The sequence below is a fragment of the Lynx rufus genome, unplaced genomic scaffold (assembly GCF_022079265.1).
Source record: "Lynx rufus isolate CCGP_SWC_20201006 ecotype Redwood Valley unplaced genomic scaffold, mLynRuf1.p SCAF_2, whole genome shotgun sequence".
NCBI classification, from domain to species: domain Eukaryota; kingdom Metazoa; phylum Chordata; class Mammalia; order Carnivora; family Felidae; genus Lynx; species Lynx rufus.
Window position 1 is genome coordinate 204,678,631 of NW_025814834.1, and position 24,089 is coordinate 204,702,719.

At 54.2% G+C, this 24,089-nt stretch overlaps 1 protein-coding gene across 1 annotated transcript in view; it reads left to right on the forward strand.

Annotated features, from left to right (window-relative positions):
• MYOM3 (myomesin 3) overlaps positions 1–24,089 on the forward strand; it is a 43,874-nt gene that overhangs the window by 13,592 nt on the left and 6,193 nt on the right. The window contains exons 10-28 of the mRNA XM_047084316.1: positions 306–447; positions 1,014–1,213; positions 2,169–2,222; positions 2,607–2,734; positions 5,398–5,581; positions 6,929–7,103; positions 10,450–10,571; positions 10,978–11,165; positions 11,426–11,552; positions 12,571–12,749; positions 15,701–15,815; positions 16,785–16,941; positions 17,602–17,711; positions 18,939–18,983; positions 19,672–19,808; positions 21,690–21,834; positions 21,948–22,007; positions 22,419–22,486; positions 23,272–23,382. Of these exons, the coding sequence (XP_046940272.1) occupies positions 306–447; positions 1,014–1,213; positions 2,169–2,222; positions 2,607–2,734; positions 5,398–5,581; positions 6,929–7,103; positions 10,450–10,571; positions 10,978–11,165; positions 11,426–11,552; positions 12,571–12,749; positions 15,701–15,815; positions 16,785–16,941; positions 17,602–17,711; positions 18,939–18,983; positions 19,672–19,808; positions 21,690–21,834; positions 21,948–22,007; positions 22,419–22,486; positions 23,272–23,382 (2,447 nt within the window). The remainder of the gene's footprint in view (positions 1–305; positions 448–1,013; positions 1,214–2,168; positions 2,223–2,606; positions 2,735–5,397; positions 5,582–6,928; positions 7,104–10,449; positions 10,572–10,977; positions 11,166–11,425; positions 11,553–12,570; positions 12,750–15,700; positions 15,816–16,784; positions 16,942–17,601; positions 17,712–18,938; positions 18,984–19,671; positions 19,809–21,689; positions 21,835–21,947; positions 22,008–22,418; positions 22,487–23,271; positions 23,383–24,089) is intronic.

Here is a 24,089-nt window from a genome sequence, read left to right on the forward strand (position 1 = left end):
CCCTGTCCACAAAATGGGGGGATGCCCCGGGGCTCAGGGATTAATGACACTGATCCTTCAGGGGCCTGGAGTAGAATGGGCCCCTAGTAATTGGCACTCCCACAACCCCCCAGATGCCGTTGTTCAAAAGGAGGAGACCATCATTATGCAGGTCCTGGTCCTCAAAACCAAAACCGAGCCCTGGAGGGTTCAAGCGGAAGAGGTTGTTGGACGGGAGGGGGAGGGGTCAGTTGCCGAGTAGACGCGGACTAGAAGAACCTTCCCCATCTTCCCCTCGCCCCCCAACCCTCCTCTCTGGGTTTCAGATGCGGCAGCCGAGAAGCCGGGGGCCCCAGGCTCCCCTCTGAACGTCCGCTGCCTGAATGTGAACAGAGACTGCCTCATCCTGACCTGGACCCCGCCCAGCGACACCCGGGGCAGCCCCATCACCGGCTACTCCATCGAGCGGTGAGTCAGCCTCCTGAGTGGCAGAGCCCCCAGGGACACCTCTGCCTGGTTGTGACAACAAGAGTGGGGGCCACAGGAAAGAGGGAGCCCCATGCTTGGCCTCGGAGCAGGGCAGGAGGTAGACCAGGTTGCATAATTTAGGGGCTAGGGAGGGGTGTCCATGCCTCCAAATCTGGGGACAGCCCTTGGGTGAAATCCTAACTGCCACTCCCGAGCCACGTGACTCACGGCTTGTCCCACTGTCTGAGCCCAGAGTGGATCCCCCGTCTGTAGAGCCAAGGGAATCCCACCTGACACCGAGGGCTGTGAGGGTGCAGTGCACCTCCAGGCACACGGGAAATCTGCACGGAGGCACTGGCTGTTTTGGTCAACATGGTGTCGAGGGTGGTGGCGAGTCCTCCTGGGGGCCCGAGGTTGGAGCCAGGTTTTTGAACGGACAGCGGGACTGGAACCGGCAGCAGTGAGCTGGGCCGGCAGTCTGGGGTGGAGAAGTGGCCTCCGGAGGGGCTCACACCGGGAAGGTTGAATCATGGGCTGGGGCTGGAGCTGAGGCCTCTCTCCCACAGGTGCCAGGGCGAGTCTGGGCAGTGGGTGCCCTGCCACGAGGCCCCCAGTGGGACCTGCCGGTGCCCTATCCAAGGCCTCATCGAAGGCCAGAGCTACCGGTTCCGGGTGAGAGCCGTCAGCAGAGCGGGCCCCAGCCTCCCCTCCAAGGCTTCAGAACTGGTTGTCATGGGCGACCATGACGAAGCCCGGAGAAAGAAAGGTGGGTACAGAGGCCCTGAAGGGACATTCTAGAGCATCAGTCAGGGCACAGTGAGGACTGCCTCATGCAGGACACAGGTGGCACAGCCCCCATTCCAAGCCCTGTTCCAAGGTGGGTAGGGGGAGACATGACACAGCCTTCAGGAACTGCTAGTCTGATGGGGGAGACACAGTCTCAGGAACTGCTAGTCTGATGGAGGAGACACAGTCTCAGGAACCCCTAGTCTGATGGGGGAGACACAGTCTCAGGAACTGCTAGTCTGATGGAGGAGACACAGTCTCAGGAACCACTAGTCTGATGGAGGAGACACAGTCTCAGGAACCGCTAGTCTGATGGAGGAGACACAGTCTCAGGAACCGCTAGGCTGTTGGAGGAAGTGCAGTGCTGTCCTCAGGAAGCCCTAGCCCAAAGGGGAAGGTATAGCTAGTCTCATGGAAGGAACATGAATCTGCCCACAGGAGATGCTAAACTGAGGAAGGACCACAACACCTTCTTCAGATGCCCTTAATCTGAAGGAGGAAAACAGCCCTGCTTCAGGAGCTGTCAGCCTGGGGGCATGTGGTGGGGGCCCCCCCACTGCCCTTCCAGCCTTGAGGGGTCAGTCTGACTTGGGTTTGCCTCCAGCTCCGCCGTGCCCTAGGCATCCGACCCCAGACACATTACTTCCCTTCTGTCCCCATTTGCCCCAAGAAGACAGAGCACCTCTCAGGGTCTAGAACAGCAGTGTTCTGCTTTAGACCCCTGAGAGTCTGGGGGTCAGACAGCACCTGCTTGAGGTCAAACAGGGAGGAGCTCAGAAGCCAGGACTGGGAACAGGGCGAGGAATCAGCTCCCAGAGTTGGCAGGTCCTGCCCTGACCTCTCCTGCCCTAGCCCCCCGCCACACACAACCTCTGCACCCCCTACTTCTCCCCCAACATGCTCCGTTCCCCAACGTGCTCCATTCTCCACCCTAGAGATCCCCTTTGACCTGGGAAACAAGATCACGGTCAGCACAGATGATTTTGAAGGTACGTGTGAACCTCCTAACCCTTTGCCTCACGATTCCAGCTTCCTTTTGGTTCTGGAAACTCTGGGACACAAACTGGCAGAGAGGCAGAAGCTGTCCACGTGTGGGGTGTGGGGAGGGGAGGGCGGTGAGGTCCAGTCGGAGGAGGCCAACGTTCTCAGGTGACGGTGGCCCATCTTGCTGTGCCCCTTGTAGAGGAGGTAGCACGTTGGGGAAAGTCCTGGGGAGGATATTGGGAGACCTGGCTTCTCGCCCTGGCTGTGCCTGACCTTGCTGGGTGACCTGGAGCAAGTTCCTACCCCTCTCTGGGCCCGTTTCCTCCTCTGTGAAACGAGGGGTCTCTGACGGCCCACCCGTCTCCGCCCCTTGATGACTCTGATTCCAGACTTTGTGACCATCCCCTTACCTCCGACCAATGTCCACGCCAGTGAGATCCGTGATGCCTACGTGGTTCTGGGCTGGGATGAGCCAAGGCCTCGGGGCAAAGCCCCACTGACATACTCTCTGGAGAAGGTATGGAGACTCCAAGGGCCCCAGCCCCAGGCTAGGCTGAAGAGTAGGCATGCTGTCACCCGGGAGGTGTGGGGGAGCTGGGGGAAGCACTGAGAGACCACAGGCAGTGTCCCCTAGAAGGGAATCCCTGCCTGGAAGGGCTGAGATTGGCCCTACACCGGGGCAGACCTTTTGAGGTGACCTCAGCCCTCCCAGGCCAGTTACTGGCGGCAGCTCCCGAGGCCGTTCATGGAAATACACAGAATTAAGGGACACAGACCACAATAACAGAAGTACAATCCACCATTTCCGGGGTAGCTCCCCGCCCCCAAGTCTGGCTGGCATGGAGTCACACATCCAGTCAAGCCCCTCTTCCTGGCCAGGGCCACACGGGGAGGGTACCCTGGAGCCAGGGTCACGGCCAGCCACACTCACTCAGCAGGGGGGGCGGGGGCGGGTAGCGCTGGAGGCAGTTCTCAGCCAGACAAAGTGGGGGCAGGTGTCTGGGGATGCGGGCAGCTCATCGGGAGTGGATTTCACAGTGGAGGGGAGGCAGCTGGCAGAGTGGAAAACAGCATGGTGTTAAGATCAACTCAAATCCTGACTTCTGCTGTGTGAGCCAGTTTCCTGAGCTCCCTGAGCCTCAGTTTCCTCCGGCATCGAACAGAGGGTGAAATAAAACGCGGCACACAGCTGGGCCCGCAGCTCTGGGCCTGTAGACACGTCCCGGGGACACGTTCTTGACTCCCAACTCCCCCGAAGGAAGAGACCAGAGTTACCTTCTCATTACTGGCTGCACACGGCCCGGCACGTAGTAGGGGGACAGCACAGGGTTAGCGAAAGTTCGGGTTGTTCAAATGGGCCTCTCTTTGCACGCGCACGGGTGATCCTGTCTTTCCCACATAGGAAAGCCATGCATCGTTGAGGACTTGCTTTGTGAGGCTCTAGCCATGTGATGGTTCAAATGTTGGGGTCAGATTGCCTGGGTTCAAATCTGGTCTCTGTTACTTACTAGCTGTGTGACCTTGGGCAAGTTAGTTAGTCTCTCTGTGCCTCAGTTTCTTCTTCCGTAAAAGAGAGCTAATAACCGTACGCACCTTAGAGAGCCAATATGAGGATCAAATTAATTAAAGTACATGAGGACTAGAATAGAACCTGGCCCACAGTAGGTGCTCAGCAACATTGCCTGGTTTTTATTGTGATTTTTTTTCCCCTAGCTGGGTTCTGGACTACTGACAGGCAGGTGGGCCTTGGGAGGGGAAAGCACAGAGAGGGCAGGGTCAGTGAGCTCCCCCAGTGCTTCCGGGTTTTAACTGCCATACCCAGCGGTAGTGGCCTCTGGGCGTCTTACTCACCTGCCGCACCCCCTCCGCCCTTCACCCTCTATCTGCCCAGAGATGCAGCATCTATGGCTGCCTTTTGGGTCCCTTATGCTGTGAAGAGGAAGCAGGTTGGAGGCACCCACACCTGAGCTTAAATACCAGACACACCAGTTATTAGATGCGTGACTTTCAGTCAAGTGACCGAAACTCCCTGAACCCAAGTTTTCTCATTGGTGGGGAAATTGACACGTACCTTGCAGGGTTATTGTGAGAATGTATTCATTGCCTCACTTGTTGGTCCCACAAACATAGATTGAGCACCTCCCATGTACCAGTGCTGTTCTGGGCCCTGGGGGTTTGGCAGTGGATAAAACCGACAAACCCCTGGCTCGTGGAGCTGAGATTCGAGTAGGGGGTGCGGGATGGGCGGTAAAGAAGATAAATCAGGAAAATACTTAGCACATTAACTAGTGGTAGGTGCTAGGGAGAAAGACAAAAAGCAGGGAGAGGGGTTGAAGTATTTGAGGGAGGGTTGGCTGACTTTTTGGATGGGGAGCTGGGGAGTCCTCTCTGAGAAGGTGAGTTTTGAATAAAAGCCTAAAAGAAATGAGGAGACTAGCAGAGATTTCTGGAGGGAAGAACATCCCAGGCAAAGACACCAGCAAGTGCAAAGGCCCAGAGTCAAGAGCTGGGCCTGTTGCCATCCGGAAGATCAGGGAGGCTCAGGGGGAAGGGAGAAGTGGATGTGGCCAGATGGGTAGCAGGGGTCAGGCCATGAAGAAGCTTCCACCCTGAGGGAGATGTCAGATGGACAGATGGGGATGTGATCTGACTTGTGTTCTGAAAGGATCCTTCTGATTGTCATTTAGAGAAAAGAGTGACGTAGCTCAGGTGAGAGATGATGGTGGTGATGATGATGATGATGATGATGATGATGATGTTGATGGCTTGGATCAAGGCTGTAGCAGGGGTCAATAAGGTGATACACCATGTTGGTTTCTGGATAGATTCTGAAGGGGGAGCCAACTGAATTTGTTGATAGAGCCTATTTGGGACGTGAGGGTCAGAGGGAAGGAGCCTAGGATGGCTTCAGGGATTTGGGCCTGAGCAATTAGAAGGATGGGTCCCACCAACCAAATATGGGCGGGTTTGGGGGCAAGATCCAGAGTCAAGTTCTAGACATGTTGAAGGTGAGATGCTCAGTAGGCATCCAGGCAGAGAGGTTGAGGGGATAGGGGATCCAGAACTCAGTGTTCAGGGGCAGCCTGGGCCGGGGGTTAGAAGTTAATGAGAGCTGTGTGGGCACAGAGCCCGGTCCCAAGCAACTGCTTAACTAATGCGGGTTTCTTTCCTTTGTCACAGTCGGTCATAGGTAGTGGCACCTGGGAGGCCATCAGCTCAGAAACTCCTGTGAAATCTCCAAGATTCGCCCTTTTGGATCTGGAGAAAGGGAAGTCCTATGTCTTCAGAGTGCGATCAATAAACCAGTATGGCATGAGTGATCCATCGGAGCCCAGCGAGCCCATCGCCTTGAAGGGGAAGCCAGGTACCCACGTGATGCAGGAGAGGGGGGCAGACCAAGCCAGGCCAGGCCGTCAGCATCTAGAGCGGGGACTCCACCGCTGCAGAGACAAAGCCGTGCTCCAGGGTCCCTGTCCCTGACCCCTTCTGCCTATCACGAAGCTCACAAGCAGCATGATCTCAGCCCTGATCTCAGAACATCAGGAATCAACGTTTCTCTGGGTGGGGAGCTCGTGAGAGTATGGAGACTTTTTCCAGATCAGCAATTCACAGGTTGCAGAATCCAGCTGGTCCTGCACAGGAGCTGAGTGCGAACAAGTGGTCCCTCAGTTCTAACGCTGTCCCACTCCAAGCTCTGGCTCCCCAGGCAGGGCGCCTCTCATCAGCAACACAGCACGGGCCTGGGCAAGTCATTTTCTAGCCGCGAGCCTTGGCGTCCTCACCTGCCAAACCTGGTGTTCCGAAAGCCTGGGTACCGCTCCCGCCTCCGGCCCCTTTCGGAGTCTCCCAGCTGCGTCTCCATCCTGGTCCCAACCTCGCAGGGCCCCTCCCTCTTCTGAGGCCCCCGGATTCTGGGGTTCTTTGGTTTTGATAAGATCAGAAGGTTCCCTGCAGCTGTCGCGACTGACTAGCCCTTTAAGGAACCCAGCTGCAGCACGCCCTATCCAAGAAAAGCCTGAAGTGCTGCAGGGCCCCTTTGGGGAAGATAGCAAAGTCCTAGATTTGATCTGTTTCACTAATTTAGGAAGTATATATATATACATATATACACACACACACACACACACACACACACACACTCCTAGCAAGTATGGATGGATTGGTGGACAAATGGTGTTTTTCTTTAATCGTGGCCCAGTTAACATGTAGACATGATTCAGAGTCTGGCCAGTGAGCGGTTTGTGATCAGATGTGGGCAGTCTCTGGACCAGAAGGCAGTGTCAGGGCAAAGTTCCTGTATAGTTCAGAAAAGGCGAGGAGAGAAAAAGAGGGGAGAGGGGGAGGGAAGGGAGGAAGAAAAAAAAAGCATTTGTCTGTATTGTAAAAGTAAAATTATTATACCAAAATGAGAAGACACACACACACACACACACCAAAGAGAGAGACAGTGGTGAGGGAGGGAGGGAACGGAGACTAAGGATTAATGAATGGAGGCTTTCATGAGGAAGCAGAGATGTTCGGAGGTAAGAGGGAGGGAACTTGAGAATAATAGTCTGGGGCTGCCCCTGGGCCCAGGAGGGAATACCCAAAGCCCCAGGGCATGACTGCCACCCCCCTGCCACTCTTGATTGTGGTGGGGGCTCCTCCCAGCCTTTCCCCACATCCCTCCCCTCCCCCACAGCATCACATCACCCACGTTTCTGTTTTTTAGCTACTCTGCCTCCTCCAGCTCAAGTTCAAGCGTTCCGAGACACGCAGACCTCTGTGTCCCTGACCTGGGACCCGGTGAAAGGCCACCCAGAGCTCCTGGGCTATTACATCTACTCCCGGGAGGCAGGATCATCTGAGTGGCAAACGGTTAACAACAAACCCATCCAGGGCAACAAGTGAGTTTGCCCCAGCCTTCCTGCAAGGAGGGGCCATAAGCACCGTGGCACCTGCCGTTTCACAATGTGGCACTGGGCGCTGGGCACTATTCCAAGCTCTTTTCCTATATTAGGTCAGTTCATTCTAACTGCAATGCTCTAAGTTTAGGACTGTTGTTTTTCTCATCACTATGCAGATGAAGAAACTGAGGCATAGAGCTCTTAAGTAACTTGTCAAAGTCCCTTAGCTAGTAGTGGAAAACTGGAACTTGACCGGATGGGCTCTTACTCAGCAAACGCTGGCTGAGGGCTTGCTGCCTGCAGAGGTGACAGACTGGGTCTCGTCTGTCCGGGAGCTTAGAGACAGAGAGAGGCAGAGGGTGCAGCCCGGGAGGCCTGGGTTCGGATTCTGCACGCACCCCTCCCTTGCCTGGTGCTCGGGCATGGATACTCGTTCTTCTGAGGCTGGGTTCCTCATCCGTCATCTGGGCAGGTAGGACCAGACTCTCCTCTCCGCGGAGGCTCCCTCCTCACTCGGTGGCCCTGGTCCTGGCAGTCGCAGTGAACCTCGAAGCTTCTGGGCTCCTGGCTTCTGTCGGTTTTGAGGTTCTGTGGGGTCAGGGGCTCCCCTCCTTTTCCATCAGATGACTGCCTGGGGGCTCTGAGCACACCTGGCTGGGCTCCCCTTGGCCACCAGCCCCTTGATTATCTTACCCAGAAAAAGGGACAGGACCTGGGACCCCCACAAGTCTTTGGTATCTCGTGGTCAGCTGTGAGGGGTCACTCAGAATTCATTATGGCTAAAACTTCCCAAGTTGGAGAATCATCAGATTTTTGACAAATTTTGACAAATGTGACCCGGTTGTCCCTAGAATAATATCTCTCCTTCAACTTGCATTTGATGTGCTTCCCTGAGGGGAGGCAAGGGTGGTGAGAGAGTTACTCAAGGTATTGGCACATCTGGGACACACGTCACACATGAGGGGTGGCACACTCTTCTGGAACGTCCAGAGAACTCATCACACGTGTGCGTGCTGACGGTTACATATGTCATGGCTGGAAAGAGGCTAACCACCACTGCCCAGGAGTGCTGCCTTGTGTGATGGCATAAAGGGAGCCCCGCTGGACTGTGGGGGTCCGGTCTGCCATACCGCCGGGCCCCACAGAACCCGGCTCATTGTATGCTCCGTGTCTGAATGTCCTAACGGATGACTAACGAATGGGCAGGCTCTGCTCTGGGACTCAGGAGGCCTGGGCTATGGTCCAGGTGGTGTTTCTAATTGGCCGGGTGCCCTTGGCTCTCCTCTTTCCTTCTGGGGGAGGCCCTCCCCACCGGGAAAGTGCAGAAACTGGACCCTTTGATCCGTAAGGGCCCCTCTGCATTCCGACATTCAACTTCATCTGTACCTCCAAAATAGGGGTAACAATAGTACCTTCCTCTGAGGGTGCTGTGACAAGAGCCTGCGATTACGTAGATTATAGGGAAAGCCAGGGCTAGACCTGCGTGCGTGGCTGCCGTCATTGCTGTCATGGTCACCATCTGTTGTCAGCAGGGGCTGGTCCTGGAGCCACCCCCAGCCTCCCCTGATCAGGTGCTCCCTGAGCAACATCCCCCCCTCCATGCTCCATCCCTCTCATTGAGGTGTGCTCCCCATGAGACATGCATGTCCCTGAGCAGGGAACTTACTGCTGTGTCAGCTGTCAACACTTGACTGAGGTCCTCAGGTCTCATCGGGGACAGCCGGCTGAGAGAAGCTCCCTGTAGAGCAAGATTTGCTACAGGAAACTGTCGATAAGTGGAAAGAGAGAAAAAGGGGTCTGCCATTTGGGTTTTATCAGGAAGGGGCATTTTTGTCTAAACCAGAGTGTCTCTGCATGTATGTCGCTGGATGACAATTCTTCTGGGTCTTTGAAAGGATTCTGTGTTTTAGAATCACAGAATCCATGCAGATAATATGAACCACTGCTGTATTTCAAGGACGAGGCCCAAAGTCCTGGACATACACCAGATAGCACAGTTCAGGGGTTGGCTGCCTGGGCCTTCGGGGGGGTAGCTTTCCCAGCATATCTGCATTTTAATGGTGGACTCCGGAAGAGCCACACCCTTTAACATCTTTTTTTTTCCCCAGTTTTATCGAGAGATAACAGACATACGTGACTGTCTGTGTAAGTTCAAGGTAGACAGCATGGTGGTTTGATTTACGTATGTTATGAAATGATTGCCACCATAGGCTTAGTTAACATCCATCATCTTCTATAGATACAATAAAAAGAAAAATCATTTTTCTCGTTGTGATGAGAACTCTTAGGACCTACTCTCTTAACAACTTTCCTGTATATCACACAGTGATAATAACTGTGGTCCCCACATTGTGTATTATATCCCGAGTACTGATTTACTTTATAACTGGAAGTTTGTACCTTTTGACCACCTTCCTCCAACCTTTAAAAATCTTAATAACTCACCATCCAGGGTGCGGGCATCACTCTGGAGGCAGAGGCAATAATCTTTAGGCATGAACTGGCCCTAGGGGAGCCAGGGTGGCTCAGTAAGTTAAGCGTCCGACTCTTGATTTCGGCTCAGGTCGTGATCTCACGATCCATGGGTTCGAGCCCTGCATTGGGCTCTGTGCTAACAGTGCGGAGCCTATTTGGGATCCTTTCTCTCCCTCTCTCTCTACCCCCTCCCACTCGCTCTCTCTGCCTCTCTCTCAAAATCAATAAAAAATATGCTTAAGGGGCACCTGGATGACTCAGTCAGTTAAACGTCCAACTTTGGCTCAGGTCATGATGTCACAGTTCGTGAGTTCAAGCCCCGCGTTAGGCTCTGTGCTGACAGCTCAGAGCCAGGAGACTGTTTTAGCTTCTGTGTCTCCCTCTCTCTCTGCCTTTCCCCCATTCACACTCTGTCTCTCTCTCTCTCAAAAATAAACATTGAAAAAAAAATTTTTTTTATTTAAATTTTTTTTTTCAACCTTTTTATTTATTTTTGGGACAGAGAGAGACAGAGCATGAACGGGGGAGGGGCAGAGAGAGAGGGAGACACAGAATCGGAAACAGGCTCCAGGCTCCGAGCCATCAGCCCAGAGCCTGACGCGGGGCTCGAACTCACTGACCGCGAGATCGTGACCTGGCTGAAGTCGGACGCTTAGCCGACTGCGCCACCCAGGCGCCCCTGAAAAAAATTTTTTAATAAAATAAAATAAACTTTAAAAAATTAAAAAAAAAAACAAACAAACAAAGAACTGGCCCAAAACCTCAAATCCTACCTCTGGTGGCCACTTAGCCCACAAGATTGTTCTAGAAAGTTCAGGGACATCTGCAAGCTGTTTGACCCTCCCTGAAAGCTTACACATTTCTCTTCCAGGTTTACGGTCCCTGGGCTGAGGACGGGGAAAGAGTACGAGTTTTGTGTCCGATCAGTCAGCGAGGCTGGGGTAGGTGAGAGCTCAGCGACCACCGAACCCATCAGGGTCAAGCAGGCTCTGGGTAAGTCCAAAGGGCAGGTCCAGCCTGCATGTCTCCTGGGGGCAGCCCTGAGCGGGGCAGAGAGTGGGGGCTTATCGACCACATCTTGGAGGGTCCAGTCCCAGAGACCAAGGGGGCATAAGTCCTCTGAGGGGAACTAAAGCTGACCCCTAGCACCTCCCTGCCTTTTCTTTGGGGAGGAAGTGACAATGGCCTGAGGCCATGGGGCAAAGGTCTCACCAGCTCTGAGGCCCAGCTGCCCTCTAGGGAGTGGAGTCAGGATTACCGGCAAATGCTGTTGGCTAAATTAGTACCCCAAAGCAAGGTGGGCATCCACTGGAGGACGCATGTTGGCTCCCTCGGGCCCCACTGCCCAATGTGGCCGCCCCTAAGGAAGCGGCTGTCCTCACCTCCCTCCTCCCCGTAGCCACGCCATCTGCCCCATATGATTTCGCACTCCTGAGCTGTGGGAAAAATGACATGGTCATTGGGTGGAAGCCCCCCAAGCGTCGTGGAGGCGGCAAGATCCTGGGCTACTTCCTGGACCAGCACGACTCAGAGGAGCTGGACTGGCACCCGGTCAACCAGCAGCCCATCCCCACCCGGGTCTGCAAGGTAAGCCTGGAATGTGGCCACCGCCTCGTGTCCTGGCCTGTGCCGGTGGAGACCAGAGGTCACTGTTAGAGGCCCTGAAGCCAAGAAGGCCTCGGGTTCCCTGGACTCAATAATCTGGCTAATTTTCAAATGCAGACTCACTTGACCAACCTTGTTTAAGGCCCCAGGGACTTCCTGCTCTGACCTCCGGGCTGCCCCTGCCACACCCCTTTCCCTTTTGCCTCAGCCTTGGCTTTCACTGTCTGTCTCTGCTCTTCAAGATCAGTAACCTTCGTGAAGGCCACTTCTACGAGTTCCGTGCCCGGGCGGCAAACTGGGCAGGTGTTGGCGAGCTGTCGGCGCCCAGCAGCCTGTTTGAGTGCAAAGAGTGGACGATGCCCCAACCAGGTGAGGGGTCTAAAGATGCCGAAGCCCAGCACCTGCCCTCACCCCGTCCCCCAAATCCAACCAGTGAGATGGGATGGGCGTCACCAAGCTTTCTGTGCATCCAAGCTTGCTCTGTTGGTCCCAGACCTCAGACCCCTGGTCCCTTCCACCAACAAACCCTATAATCTCTGACACAGACAGTCTTCACCTTACCTTAGAGGACCCCTGACCTTGGCCATCAACTGGCTCTGCACCCTCCACATAAACTATCCCCTAGCTCAGCACACTATCTGAGCTCTGATTTTGGCCGCAGGCCAATGTCAGACCCCAGGAGCACGCTGTTAGGGTGACTGACACCCTGCACGCCGTTCCCCACAACCCCGTTAACTTTCTCTCAGATGAGCCCCCACCTCCTCCCCAGGAAGGAAGGATCGCAACCTTCCATAATGCTGTTCAGCTCAGTGCTGGTTTTTATTTTTAACTAAATGATAGATAATTAGTATGCGTGATGCTTTAGACGGTAATTATGAACAACTGATATTTATTGGGTACTTACCATGTGTGGACAGATCCCACAAGTCATGCCATTCATGCTCACAGCAACACTAGATTATAATAATTACCATTATCTGTATTTTATAGATGAGGAGACAGGAACATAGGGGTTGAGGAACTTGAGCAGAGGCCCCAAAGCCTGAAGCTGGGGCCCGAACCCCGAGGATCTGACTCTGGGGGTCATGCCGTAGCCCCTACACTAATCACTGAAATAGCAAAGACATTAGAAGGGTTACTGCTGCCTGGGATAGGGAGGGAGAAGATCGTGGATGCTTCCGGAAGAAGTGATGCTGAGCACATTTTGAAAAGTTAACGCTCTCTCAGGCCCAGACCAAGACCAAGTTCTGTCACGAAGCCAAGTCCTACCAGGTCCCCACTATGCCCAGAGCAGGCGCTTCCAGATTGACAAGGTTGATGACAGACCGCCCAGCTCGCTGCCTAGCTGGCTGGCTGGCCGACTCCTCCTCTACCCCACCTCCCACAGGCCCCCCGTATGACGTGCAGGCGTTCGAGGTGCGGGCCACCTCCCTGATGCTGAAGTGGGAGCCCCCCCTTTACACCGGGGCTGGGCCGGTCACAGGCTACCTCGTCAGTGTCCAGGAAGAAGGCTCTGAACAGTGGCAGCCAGTCACCCCAGACCACATCTCTGGCACCCACCTGAGGGTGAGTCCCCTGCCCCTTCACCCCCTGCCCCACCCCGAGCCTTCTCTGCCACTGAACATAGCAGGACTACAGAACGCCGGAGCTGGGATGACCCTCAGAGATCACTGCCCTCACTTAATGTCAGCACAGGACCAGAGACGGGGAGTGGCATACCCAGGGTCACACAGCAAGTTGGCAGTCTGACCTGCTGGCCGGTTGCCTTAAACTGCTCCAAGCTGGGCAGACTCCTCCCTAAACCCTCACTCACAGTCATCCAGGTATGTCAGCATTGGATAGGCCTTTTCCCTTGAGCCAGGAATTCTGCTCTGGGATTGGATTGCAGAGAAATAATTAAGCAAGTGCACAAAGACCTATACAGGCAAAAGTTGGAAACAACTTAAATGTCCATCGGTAGGGGGTTTGCTTAAATCAATCAGTGTATCCTTAGCGTGTAATCCTGTGCCAGGTAGTAGAAAGGCGATGATAGTTTAAGGAGTGACAATAGTACAAAAAATGAGGTGTACCTACATGTATGTACTGACATGAAAATAGATCCATCATCTGTGGCTAAGGAAAGCAGAATACAAAGTAGAATATTTATATGTTCGATAACATACTATGTATATATATAATATTATACATTAACAAACATATACATAGATATATATTTCTCTTTTTTTTATGTTTATTTTTCGTAGACAGAGTGCACATGGGGGAGGGGCAGAGAGAGGGAGACACAGCATCCAAAGCAGGCTCCAGGCTTCTGAGCTGTCAGCACAGAGCCCGAGGCAGGCCTCGAACCCACAGACCGCAAGATCATGACCTAAGCCAAAGTGGGATGCCTAGCCGACTGAGCCACCCAGGCGCCCCAGTATTTCCTAATTTAAATGAGAAACAAACTCTAAACTTTTTGGATAAATAAGAAATCTAGCAGAATCATTGGTTTTATTCACCTGTGATGGTCATTGGAACTTCCACCAACTGGCCAATATCGGACAGGCCAGAAAACAAAGTGTCAAGGAAGCGTTCTCAGTGGGCACAAATCACTGCTTAGACAGTCCGTCAGAATCCCAGACTTCCCGGTGCCTGAAGCTGTTTCCACACACCCAGCGCCCATCTCTGCAGCCACCAAGTCCCCCCGGGGCCGCCTGTGTTTGAGGAACATTTGTGAGGATAGTCCTGTGACGTGGACTAGATTCTATTTTCTGGAGCTCTAGGGAAAGGAGGAATGTGTCTTCCCCAACTCACTTTTCAAGACCACACATTAGCGTCCCATCAGTTAGCACCAAGAGAGAGGAAGGCACGTTCACGATGCCCCAAACAATGTGGAAAGAATGCGAAACTAACAAACGTGGCGCCTGTCGTGTTTCTACATGGTTTATGTGCATTTCAAAGCCCAAACGGAGTGTTACAGAGTTGTTATTTCTGGTGCTCGCTTGGGCAGCACCTATACTAAAATTGGGACCATCAGAGAAGATGAGCAATGGTCCCAGCAGGAGGACAGCATGCAGATTCGCGAAGCCTTCCATGGGGATTCTCTGGCAAAGTGAGGCAGTGTAAAGGGACTTCTCTTGTCATCGTCCAAGAAACCTTGTGCAGTGTGAGATCTAGGATCGGCTTCCGCTGGAAAGTAAAGCCAGATTTGTTTTGGGGGGAAAAAAATTGTTATTTCTGGTCGTCTGTGGGGGTGGGACTGCCAGGAGAGCTTAACCCTTCATTTTACATTCTTCTCTATTGCTTTAATATTTTCCCAGCAAGTGTGTCTTTCTTTTATAATCAAAACAGTTAAAACCTTTCATTTTGAAACAATAACCATAAGGCCACTGGAAATGAGCGGGGAGGACAGGCCTTGGCCAGTGGAATGCTCTGCGATTCTGCAGTTTCTGCCCCACGGGGTCAGGCCCCCTGCAGTAGAGTCGGCCAGCGTTGAACAGCTGGTCCCAGAGAGCCACACGAGAGGGACGGTCCTTCTGCCTCCCCACGTAGCTTGGCCCAGGCCAGGCTGGGCAGGCCCTCGTGACTTGGCACCATTTTTGCATTGTGGGTGGTTGGCCGTTTACTGAACACCTCTTGGTGCCTTCTTAGTGCCAGGTCTGGAACCGGATCCTAGACGTAAAGAGCGAAATAAGCCGCGGTCTTTGGGCAGCAAGCAGTTACCTTACCGTGTATTGTATGATTGAGGGGGAGGCCCAAAGGGATTCTGGGAGTTCCAAGGAGGAAGGTAAGAGACCCTTCCTGGAGTCCTCGAATCTGCCCGAGCTGCGCTGAGTGGTCAAGGATGAACTGGCGTTGGCTAGACCAAGAACAAGGGGAGGGCTTTGCAGGCACAGGGCTCAGCAAGGACAAAGGCAGGAAGACGTGAAACGGGAAACCGATCAGGTGAATCTGGGCACCCGGAGGGAGTCATGGAGTGAAGGGGCCACACGGAACGGCAGGAACACAGAAGACACAGAAGGCTAGGGCCAGATTAGGAAGATGTTGCGCTAAGCATGCTAAGCATGATCAGACCGGCATCTTGGAAAGACTGGCAGAGGGGAAGTCTGGGAAGAAGGATCTAGAGTCAGAGACACCATTCGGGGAACTGTTGGACTAATCCAGGTGAGGAGAAATAAAGCCTCAATCAGGGCCACGGCTGGGATGTGGAGAAGAGTAGCCACGTTCAAGAAATGTTGGGGAAGTGTGAACTCAGTGATGAGAAGTGTAGGGCTCAAGAGAAAGATGTCAAAGATGATCTCCAGGCTTCTCTCTGGGGTGATGGATGGAGAAGAGATGGGGTGCTTTCTTGTTGAGGCGGGTGATGAGTTAAGTGGGCAGAATTCCACATGTCACAGGCATGGAAAGTAATCCCAGTGCAGGAACCCACTGCAGACTGGGACTCGGGAGAGTGGGGTGCTCCTGGCCTGCCCCCCACCCCAGGGCGAGTCTTTGCTGTCCTCAGTGCTCACCCTGGCCCACCCCTCCACCTCCCCCAGGTCTCTGACTTGCAGGCGGGAAAGAGGTACAGGTTCCAGGTTCAGGCCGTGAATTCAGCGGGTCCGGGACAGCCATCCATGCCCACCGACCCCATACTCCTGGAAGACAAGCCAGGTAAGGGCAGGGGGAGGCGTGGGCACCACGAGGCCGGGCTGTGCCATCAGGGACAGGCAGAGGTGAGCGGAGGGTCAGGAGGAGCATGCAGATGTGCGGCAGGAAGGGCCCCCCTCCCACCGCCACCCTGCACATCATCCGGCTCCGCCTTTCCTTTCTGCCTGTTTCTCGCCCACTCCCCACTCCTGCTCATTTCTGTGGGACCCCAAGATACGAACATACGTTTGCTTCCTATTCGATGGGGTTTTCCATTCTTTCACGTGCCATATGCATAAACTCCCACAACTCCTCGTGGATATTTAACACCCAGCTCCATCCCAGATACCACGCGAGGCTTTGTCTCTCTTGCAACCACAGCTCCCGAGGTCCCCTCCTGCCACACGCGCCAGGTGCTACACTAGGTCCTCATACGGCCCGGCCCTCCCAACAGGCCCCTGGGCGAGGGATCATTGCCCCCACTCACAACTGACTCTGCCGTGGCTCAGAAGTTAACCGGTCCGGTCACGCAGCTAGCACATGACGGAGTCACTTATCTCTGCGGCCTATAAGCCACATTCTTTTTCCAGTCTTTCAATTCTCCGTTCATTCCACAAATATTTGGTGATGCCCACACTGCACTGGGGACACAGGGCCCCTGCCCTAGCATGGGGGAGGGACCGGACAGACCTTATGCTAAGGTGATGACTTAAGGGGGTGGTAAGTGCTGTAAAGGAAATGAACAGGGGGGTGGGGTGGGGCGGGGCTTACTTTAGCCAGGGTGGTCAGGGAGGGCCTCTCTGAGGAGGTGTGACATTAGAGCTGAAAGGGAGCTGATCACACAAGGCCTTGGAGACCCGGGCAAGGAGACTGGGGTTTATCATTTTATTCGAGCGCAAATGGGCAGCCGTGGAAAGGGTTAAGCAGGAAGGCGAGTGACTTGGGTTTATTGCTTCTCAACGTCTGGTGCCCTGCCTTGGGTCCTGCCCTCAGATGCCCGAGAGATCGAGGTTGGTGTGGATGAAGAGGGCTTTATCTACTTGGCTTTCGAAGCCCCCGAGGCCCCTGACTCGTCAGAGTTTCAGTGGTCCAAGGACTACAAGGGCCCTCCAGACCCCCAGAGGGTCAAGATCGAGGAGAAAGCTAACAAGTAAGTGAGGGCAGAGGGGCGGTGTAACTAGTCCACAGGTCCCAAAGGCTGTCAGGTGAGTGGGGAGAAGTTCAGGGGCAAGGCCACCGGGGGGGGGGGGGACTCACGATAGTGGGCCTGGCTGGGGCTGCTTGGTCTCTCACCAAGGACGCCGGCTGCCACCTTAGGTAGAAATGAGGGGACGATGCATTTAAGGGCAAAAATGGCAACATTCACTAAAGATTCTTCTTCTGCAAGGAATTGCGCTGCCAAGGAGACGCTAAGCACGTGGTTTCTAGCCTGGGTGCCAACGGCTTGCTCTCGAAAGTTCTCTGGGCTCAGCGTCCTCACGTGTAAAAAGAGGGGTTGGGACCAGAGGTCAAACGTCCCCATGTCTCACTCGCCCACCCCCAGCAGCTCTGGCTTCGGCCCTGTCCAGATGATGGCTTGAGCCCTGGGGGGCAAGAGAGAGGGCAGTGTGGCCAGTAGGAAGACCCTGTGCCAGAGAGCCTGGCTAACGGGGCCATTGAAGGTGCCAGGCCAGAGCTACCCTGGGCAGGGCACTCCGGGGGAGTGTAAGGAGGCGTGGCCAGGGGTGGGGCTGGGGTGCCGGGCCTGCAGTTCTCAGGCCTCCAGGGCACAAGGCTCCTCACCGAGTCTCTGCTCTCCTCTCTCCACCAGGTCCAAGGTCATCCTGAAAGAGCCTGGCCTTGAGGATTTGGGCACCTACTCAGTAGTGGTCACCGATGCTGACGAAGACATCTCGGCCAGCCACACGCTGACTGAGGAAGGTAATGCCCCTGCCCCACTGCCACCTCCCCCAGAGAGACAGGCCCACATCAAGAGTCCCGAACACAAATGTCCCCAGAGGCTGGCAAGGAGCAACAAAAACTGATAAAGCAGCGATTTCCGGAGAAGTAGGCCGTCACCCACCCATTCAGTCAGCCAGTCCATTGACGAGTATCTGTGGTGCACCTGCCATAGTCCAGACACTGTCCTGGGCACTGCGAACTCAACAGTCAAAAATCCCTGCTCGGCAGAGTTCACGTTCTTCTTGTCTCTCTTTCCCTTTTCTACTTTTGATAAAAAGCAAAGGTACCAGAATTATTTCACCTCCTTCTGTCGCCCCAGAAATACCACAGTGCAGGGTGAGGGCAAATTGCAAATGGCCGCTGGTCTGAGGAACCAGGACAATAGGGAGCAGCGGGGACTGTGGCAAACCAGAGAGGGGATGCTGGGTCTCAAGGGTCAGCCACGTTTGATGGCTTAGACAGAACTGGAGCCAGTGCTGTTGACGGACAAGACTCCGGCTCCGCTGTCCCCAGAGTACGAGGGGCGACGGGCCGCCGTCTTCCCGGCTGAGTGCTTGCTCGTGAGGCCCTCTGATTTTGTTAAGATGCAGAAGCCACACAGGCTCAGGTTCCGAGTCCACTTCCATAATCTGCCGGCTGCTTGATGTGGAGCAAGCCACGTCGCCTCTCTGGACCTCGGTTGGCTCATCTGCAAAGGGAGATTATAATCCCCGGGGGCTGTCCCAGCAGAAACCATGTTATGCGGATACAGTCAGGTGATTGACTGTCTGCCAACTAAAGCCACGTTTCTGGTTTTCGTTTTATTTTGTTTTCACTTTGCCATGAGTCGAGACTCACCATACTCAGGGCTCTGGGGCTTACAAGGGAAAATGAAGTGTGGGCCCCACCCCGGCCACCAGTGGGCCTGGAGCGGTCAGAGGGGACAGTAGTGCTCACCCCACAGCGCTGTGTGAGGACGGGTGAGGGCACGCGGAGCCCGGCACAGGGTAAAACTTCCCCGAGGAGGTAGCACGCCTCAGGTGGCCTACAATACTGTCCCTCACCCTCACCTCCTGTGTAGCGAGTGACTCCAGGCGGGGGGGGGGGGGGTCTCTTGGGACTTTCACCCAGCACGGGACGCTAGGATGGCTCCCATGAGCCCCACTGGCCCCGGGCACTTCACTCTCCTTGTTTTGTTTTGTTTCTCCTTGTACCTCCCGGTCCCAGAGTTGAACAAGCTGAAGAAGTTGAGCCATGAGATCAGAAACCCAGGTAGGCTGGGCCCTCGGGGGTGTCTGGAGCAGAGCTGACTGGGGCCCAGCAGAGGGGACAGAGGATGGGAGCATCACGGGGCTGCAGGGTCAGAGGCCCGGGGAGTCTGCGGTCCGCAAAGGAGAAAAGGGCGGGCAGCAGGGCGGGAAGGGAATGCAAAGGAGGGCAGAGTAGATGGCTTCGTCCTCTTGTAATTGTTATAATTGGCTCTTCCGTCCTGTGGACTTTGGATCATCTCAACCTCCGCCCCCTTCCGTTGCTTAGCAGTAGCGTGTGGTCCCCGGAGCAGGGGTCACACACCTGGGTGCACCTGGGAGTCACCCTGATAACTTTTAAAGCCCCAGTGTCCAGGCCGTGCCCTAGACAAATCAGAACCTCTGGGGCTGGAGCCCAGACATTCACCTTTTTAAAAATCCTCAGGGATCCAGTGCCCGGCCAGGGTGAGAACCATGTCCTCAGATCCCTAGGGAGATGGGACACTTCTCTGAGATGAATTGCATTAGAGGGACTGAATGTGGAAACCGTCCCCGGACCCCCATCCCAGTGGCGTGGCCCTCAGACTCTTGAAGCGCTTTGCCTGTTAAATGGCCAGGGTGTGCTCACGGTGGGGCTGGTCGGGAGTGGAGAGGGGAGACGGGTGCCCCACCGGGTGCCCCACCCACCCCCTTCGTGTCCTCCGCCTTTCCAGTGATCAAGCTGATCTCTGGCTGGAACGTTGACATCCTCGAGCAAGGAGAGGTGCGGCTGTGGCTGGAAGTGGAAAAGTTATCTCCCGCCGCTGAGCTGCATCTAATCTTCAACGAGAAGGAGATCTTCAGCTCACCGGTAACCGGGGGCTCAGACTTCTTAGGGGAGGTGCCACCCCCCCCCCCTTCCGTCCGGGACGCGGCATCTGGCGGGGCCAACAGCACCCCCTAGTGGACATTTCAGGAACGGCCACATGCTTTGTCACAGCGATGAGATGGGGGTGGGGACACCTGGTGGCTAGGGCCCGCCAGTGCGAGAAACACTCCCACAGATAAAGACTCTCCACCCCGCCCCCCCACAACTTTTGACTGTCCTACTAGACATTCTTAAGATTAAAAACCTACATTCATGCTTACAATTCTCTGAACCTAGACCCTCACCTTGTGATACAAAGTATTTCTACAGTTTTAATATACACCGAATAGACAAGTTACTCCGTTAGCCACCTGACCCTACACTCTTTCGTTCATTTTCCTGTTCTTTTTTGTACAAAATGGCTTTTGATCTTTTTGCTTTACCGAACTTCTCTTAAATTCAAACCAGTTCATCATAAATCAGTGCAACAAGACAGATTATCGCTGAGCATCTACTATTGAAGTGCATATGATTTTTATTTCTTCTTCACGTTACAGTTGTGGTATAAAAAAAAATCATGCCTGTCGATAGATTGTATTAGATTGAAGCATGAGTTGCCCACAGTCAACTGTTTTTACAAACATGGCAATTTCAGTCTCAGGAGAGATTCGATCATGCTGCCATGTTGTTTGCAAATTGCATTTTCAGATGGCAAAGTGGGCATCAGACCAATATGTGTTACAGAGAGGAGCACTGGTTCTGACAGAGGAGAATCTGCTCAGGGCTGGATGTCAGGACTCCTACCTGTGGGCTGTGTGCCCTTGGGCAGGCCTCTGCACCTCTCTGTGCCTCCGTTTCTGTGTACAATGGGGCTGGTTGTCCCGGGATCAGAAGAAGCAAACGAGAAAATAGACATGAAAGTTCTACACAAAGATTAACAGCGACCTTGGCACATGGTAGAGGAAGTGTGAAAAAGTCTGCCCTCTTGAGTGCATGGCATTGGGACTATTGGTTGTCTCTACAGAAAAATAAAACTATTCGTGAGATCGAGCCCCGCGGGTAGAGTGGGACTCTACACTTACAGTGTGCAGGGCCTGCTTCTGCTTCTCTCTCTGTCTGCCCCTCCCCTGCTTGCACTTGCTGTCTCTCAGAATAAACTTAGAAGAAAGGGCAGGGGAAGCACCTGGGCGGCTCAGTGGTTAAGCGTCCGACTTCCGCTCAGGCCATGATCTCACACTCCGTGAGTTTGAGCCCCGCATCCGGCTCTGTGCTGACAGCTCAGAGCCTGGAGCCTGCTTCAGATTCTGTGTCTCCCTCTCTCTCTGCCTCTCCCCTACTCACCCTCTGTCTCTTTCTCTCTCAAAAACATAAATAGACATTAAAAAAAAATATAAAAAAAATAAAACTGGATGGCTCCCTCAAACCATACATACAAATAAGTCCAGAGAGAAGACAGTCCTAAATGTGGAAAATAAAACTTTTAAAAACTGTTAGAACGTGACAAAATGTAAATGAGTGTTAATTCTGGGTAGCAAGCACACAGGCATTTTTTATATTATCCTTTAAACTTGTATGGGGATTTGTAGAAAATGTGGCACAGGGGGTTTGGGCTTATTATTAATTGCAGTTAACTCAAGTACCCAAGACTCTCCTGTGCCCGCTGGGCCCCAGGGTGTTCCCGGGGCCGGTGTGACACAGCCCGGGTCTATAGGAGAAGCAGAGTTACCCAGGGCCTCCTCCCCAGTCTCTGAAGGCATCTAACTCTGCACATATCACACCCCCCCACCCCTTCAAGTCCAGGTACGCCCTGATTTGTGTCCCACGGTACAAATTCCCTGGGACAGGAAAAGGGCAAAAAAGATTCTCCGGCTTTATTCTCCCCAGAACCGCAAAATCAATTTTGACCGAGCGAAGGGCCTGGTGGAAGTGATCATCCAGAACTTGTCGGAGGATGACAAAGGATCCTATACTGCTCAGCTCCAGGATGGAAAAGCCAAAAACCAGATCACCCTGGCACTGGTGGATGACGGTCAGCCGCGCCCTGCCCGCCCCACACGCCCAACCTGGCCTCTCAGCTCCGGGGCCTGTGTCCATCCCCATGCTCCTCCCGGCTCACAACTCTTCCTCCCGATGTGTTCACAGATTTTGACAAACTTCTGCGGAAAGCGGACGCTAAGAGGAGAGACTGGAAGAGAAAACAGGGTAAGAACTGCTGGGGTGAAGTTCAGAGGCCGTGGCCACCAAGCCAGCGGTCAGTGCTGGGGACCTGCTAGGGACCTGCGGGACGGGTGGGCTAACAGGTCCCTCAGCCCCACTGGGTCCCCGAGGGAGGGCCACTGCAATTCAATGCAGCTCTGTCCCGGTGCAAGAACAAGACACAGAGCGACACCCTTGAGGGTCAAGCCCAACCCTGAGAGTGACACCTCCTTAAATTTGGCGCCCCAGGCACCTCTCCTGCTTCACCTCCGTCACTGCCTTGGTGGCGGCAGAATCTGAGGGACCTGTGGTCTCTAGCTGCCCCTCCCCCGCGGGCTGCCCCCCATCTCACCACCAGGTGGCGCCCTGGCGGAGCCTGGAGCTCTGACGGTGGGCGTGTTTGTTTTGTGCTCGCAGGTCCCTATTTCGAGGAGCCCTTGCAGTGGAAGGTCACGGAGGACTGCCAAGTGCTGCTGACGTGCAAGGCAAATCCCCGCCCCTGCCTCCAGCCCTGCCCCCCCCCCAATGTGGGGAGCATGTGGCTCGTCCCCCCCCAGCCCGGTGGCTGTCCTTGCCCGCTTTCCCAAATTCCTGTGCTTGGCTGATCCCAAGGAGAAGTAGCCCCAGGAGGACCAGTTTAACTAGAAAACAAAGCTACTCCCTGGAATAGCCCCAGGAGCCAAATTAGTGGGGGTCCCATCAGCCTTCAGCTAGATCTCCCAGCTGTTCCAGGAAGGGGTTCTGTAGGGCCAGGGGGGGGCCAGGAGCAAGTGAGGGGTCTGTATATGGAGAGGGATTCCCTAATGTTTGTTAGTAGCCTTGCCAGACCCTGTGCTCAGCACCCATCTGCCTCACAGTCATCTGTGAGACAGGCGTGGGTCAGAGAACAAGTAGAGAAACAGCTCAAGACCACGGGGTAGGAGGTGAAGTCTGGAGCGTGGTTTTAACGCAGTCAGACTCCAAGGGCGGTGCTCCTTCTCAGCACCCTGCAGCCTCTTTAGATGCCTGGAGAAGGGTAGGATCTGTAAGACGCACAGACGCTTACAAGGAAACATAGAGGAGAGAAGAGATCAAATCCAGAATGTGGAACGAGCAGAGGACATGCGGTGTGAAGGAAGGAATAGTTGAGATCTAAGAAGGAATTAGCTACGAGCGAGTATGGGGGTGAGGGAGAGGCAAGTTTGTAGGAAAAAAAAGAGAGATCTGATGAGTTGAGTTCTTACTTAAAAAGAAAGCCTGAGAGAGTCTCTTCATTCCCTGCCTCCCTCAGGCAACCAACACCAAGAAGGAAACCTGCTTCCAGTGGTTCTTCCAGAAGAAAGAGACACCGAACGGTCAGTACGACCCACAGACTGGAGTGGGAATCCTGTGCATCGAGGAGGTAGGTGCAACCCCAGGTCTCACACCCTCCAGGCAGCACCAGGAGCGCTGGGCACCGGAGTCAGGAGCACCGGACACGCAGTCAAGAGCACTGGGCACGGAGTCAGGAGCGGGGCTGGGACCAGGATGAGGCCAGTGAGACACTCACTTCGAGCACAGAATTTAAGGGGCACTAAAAACTCAGTAATCAAGATAAATAACATTTCACGCAGTATTTTTTGAACCAAAATTAATGCAAGGAAAAAAAAAAGCCCATGGAGGGGAAAATAGAAACGTTTTAGGTAAAGGCAGGAACAGCGATACTGATATTTCCTTTTGTTTGGATTGCATTTCTGGCCCCGCCACTAACGGTGTGACCTTGGGCTAGTCATTGTCCTCTGAGCTCAGCGTTCGTCTGTAACATGAATGGGTCAGAAGGGACGCTCAGTCAAAGATTTGTTCCTGCCCCGACCAAGAGTGTAGGATTCAGGGCCGGAAGGCGATCGCTATGTGAGGCGGGTCTGGGCAGAGCAGAGCAGGCCTGAGGCTTCGTTCTCCAGCCCACTTGGCCTTCAGAGGGTGGGTGGCCTGGTTAAGATGGAAACACAAGGCCTGTGCTCAAACTTTCGATGCTTCTCTGCCCTGCGGCTGGTTTCTGCGGCCTCACGGGGTGCCACGGAGGACTGGAGCAAATGTGAGTTTGCTGACCAGGAAGGGAACAATGACTTC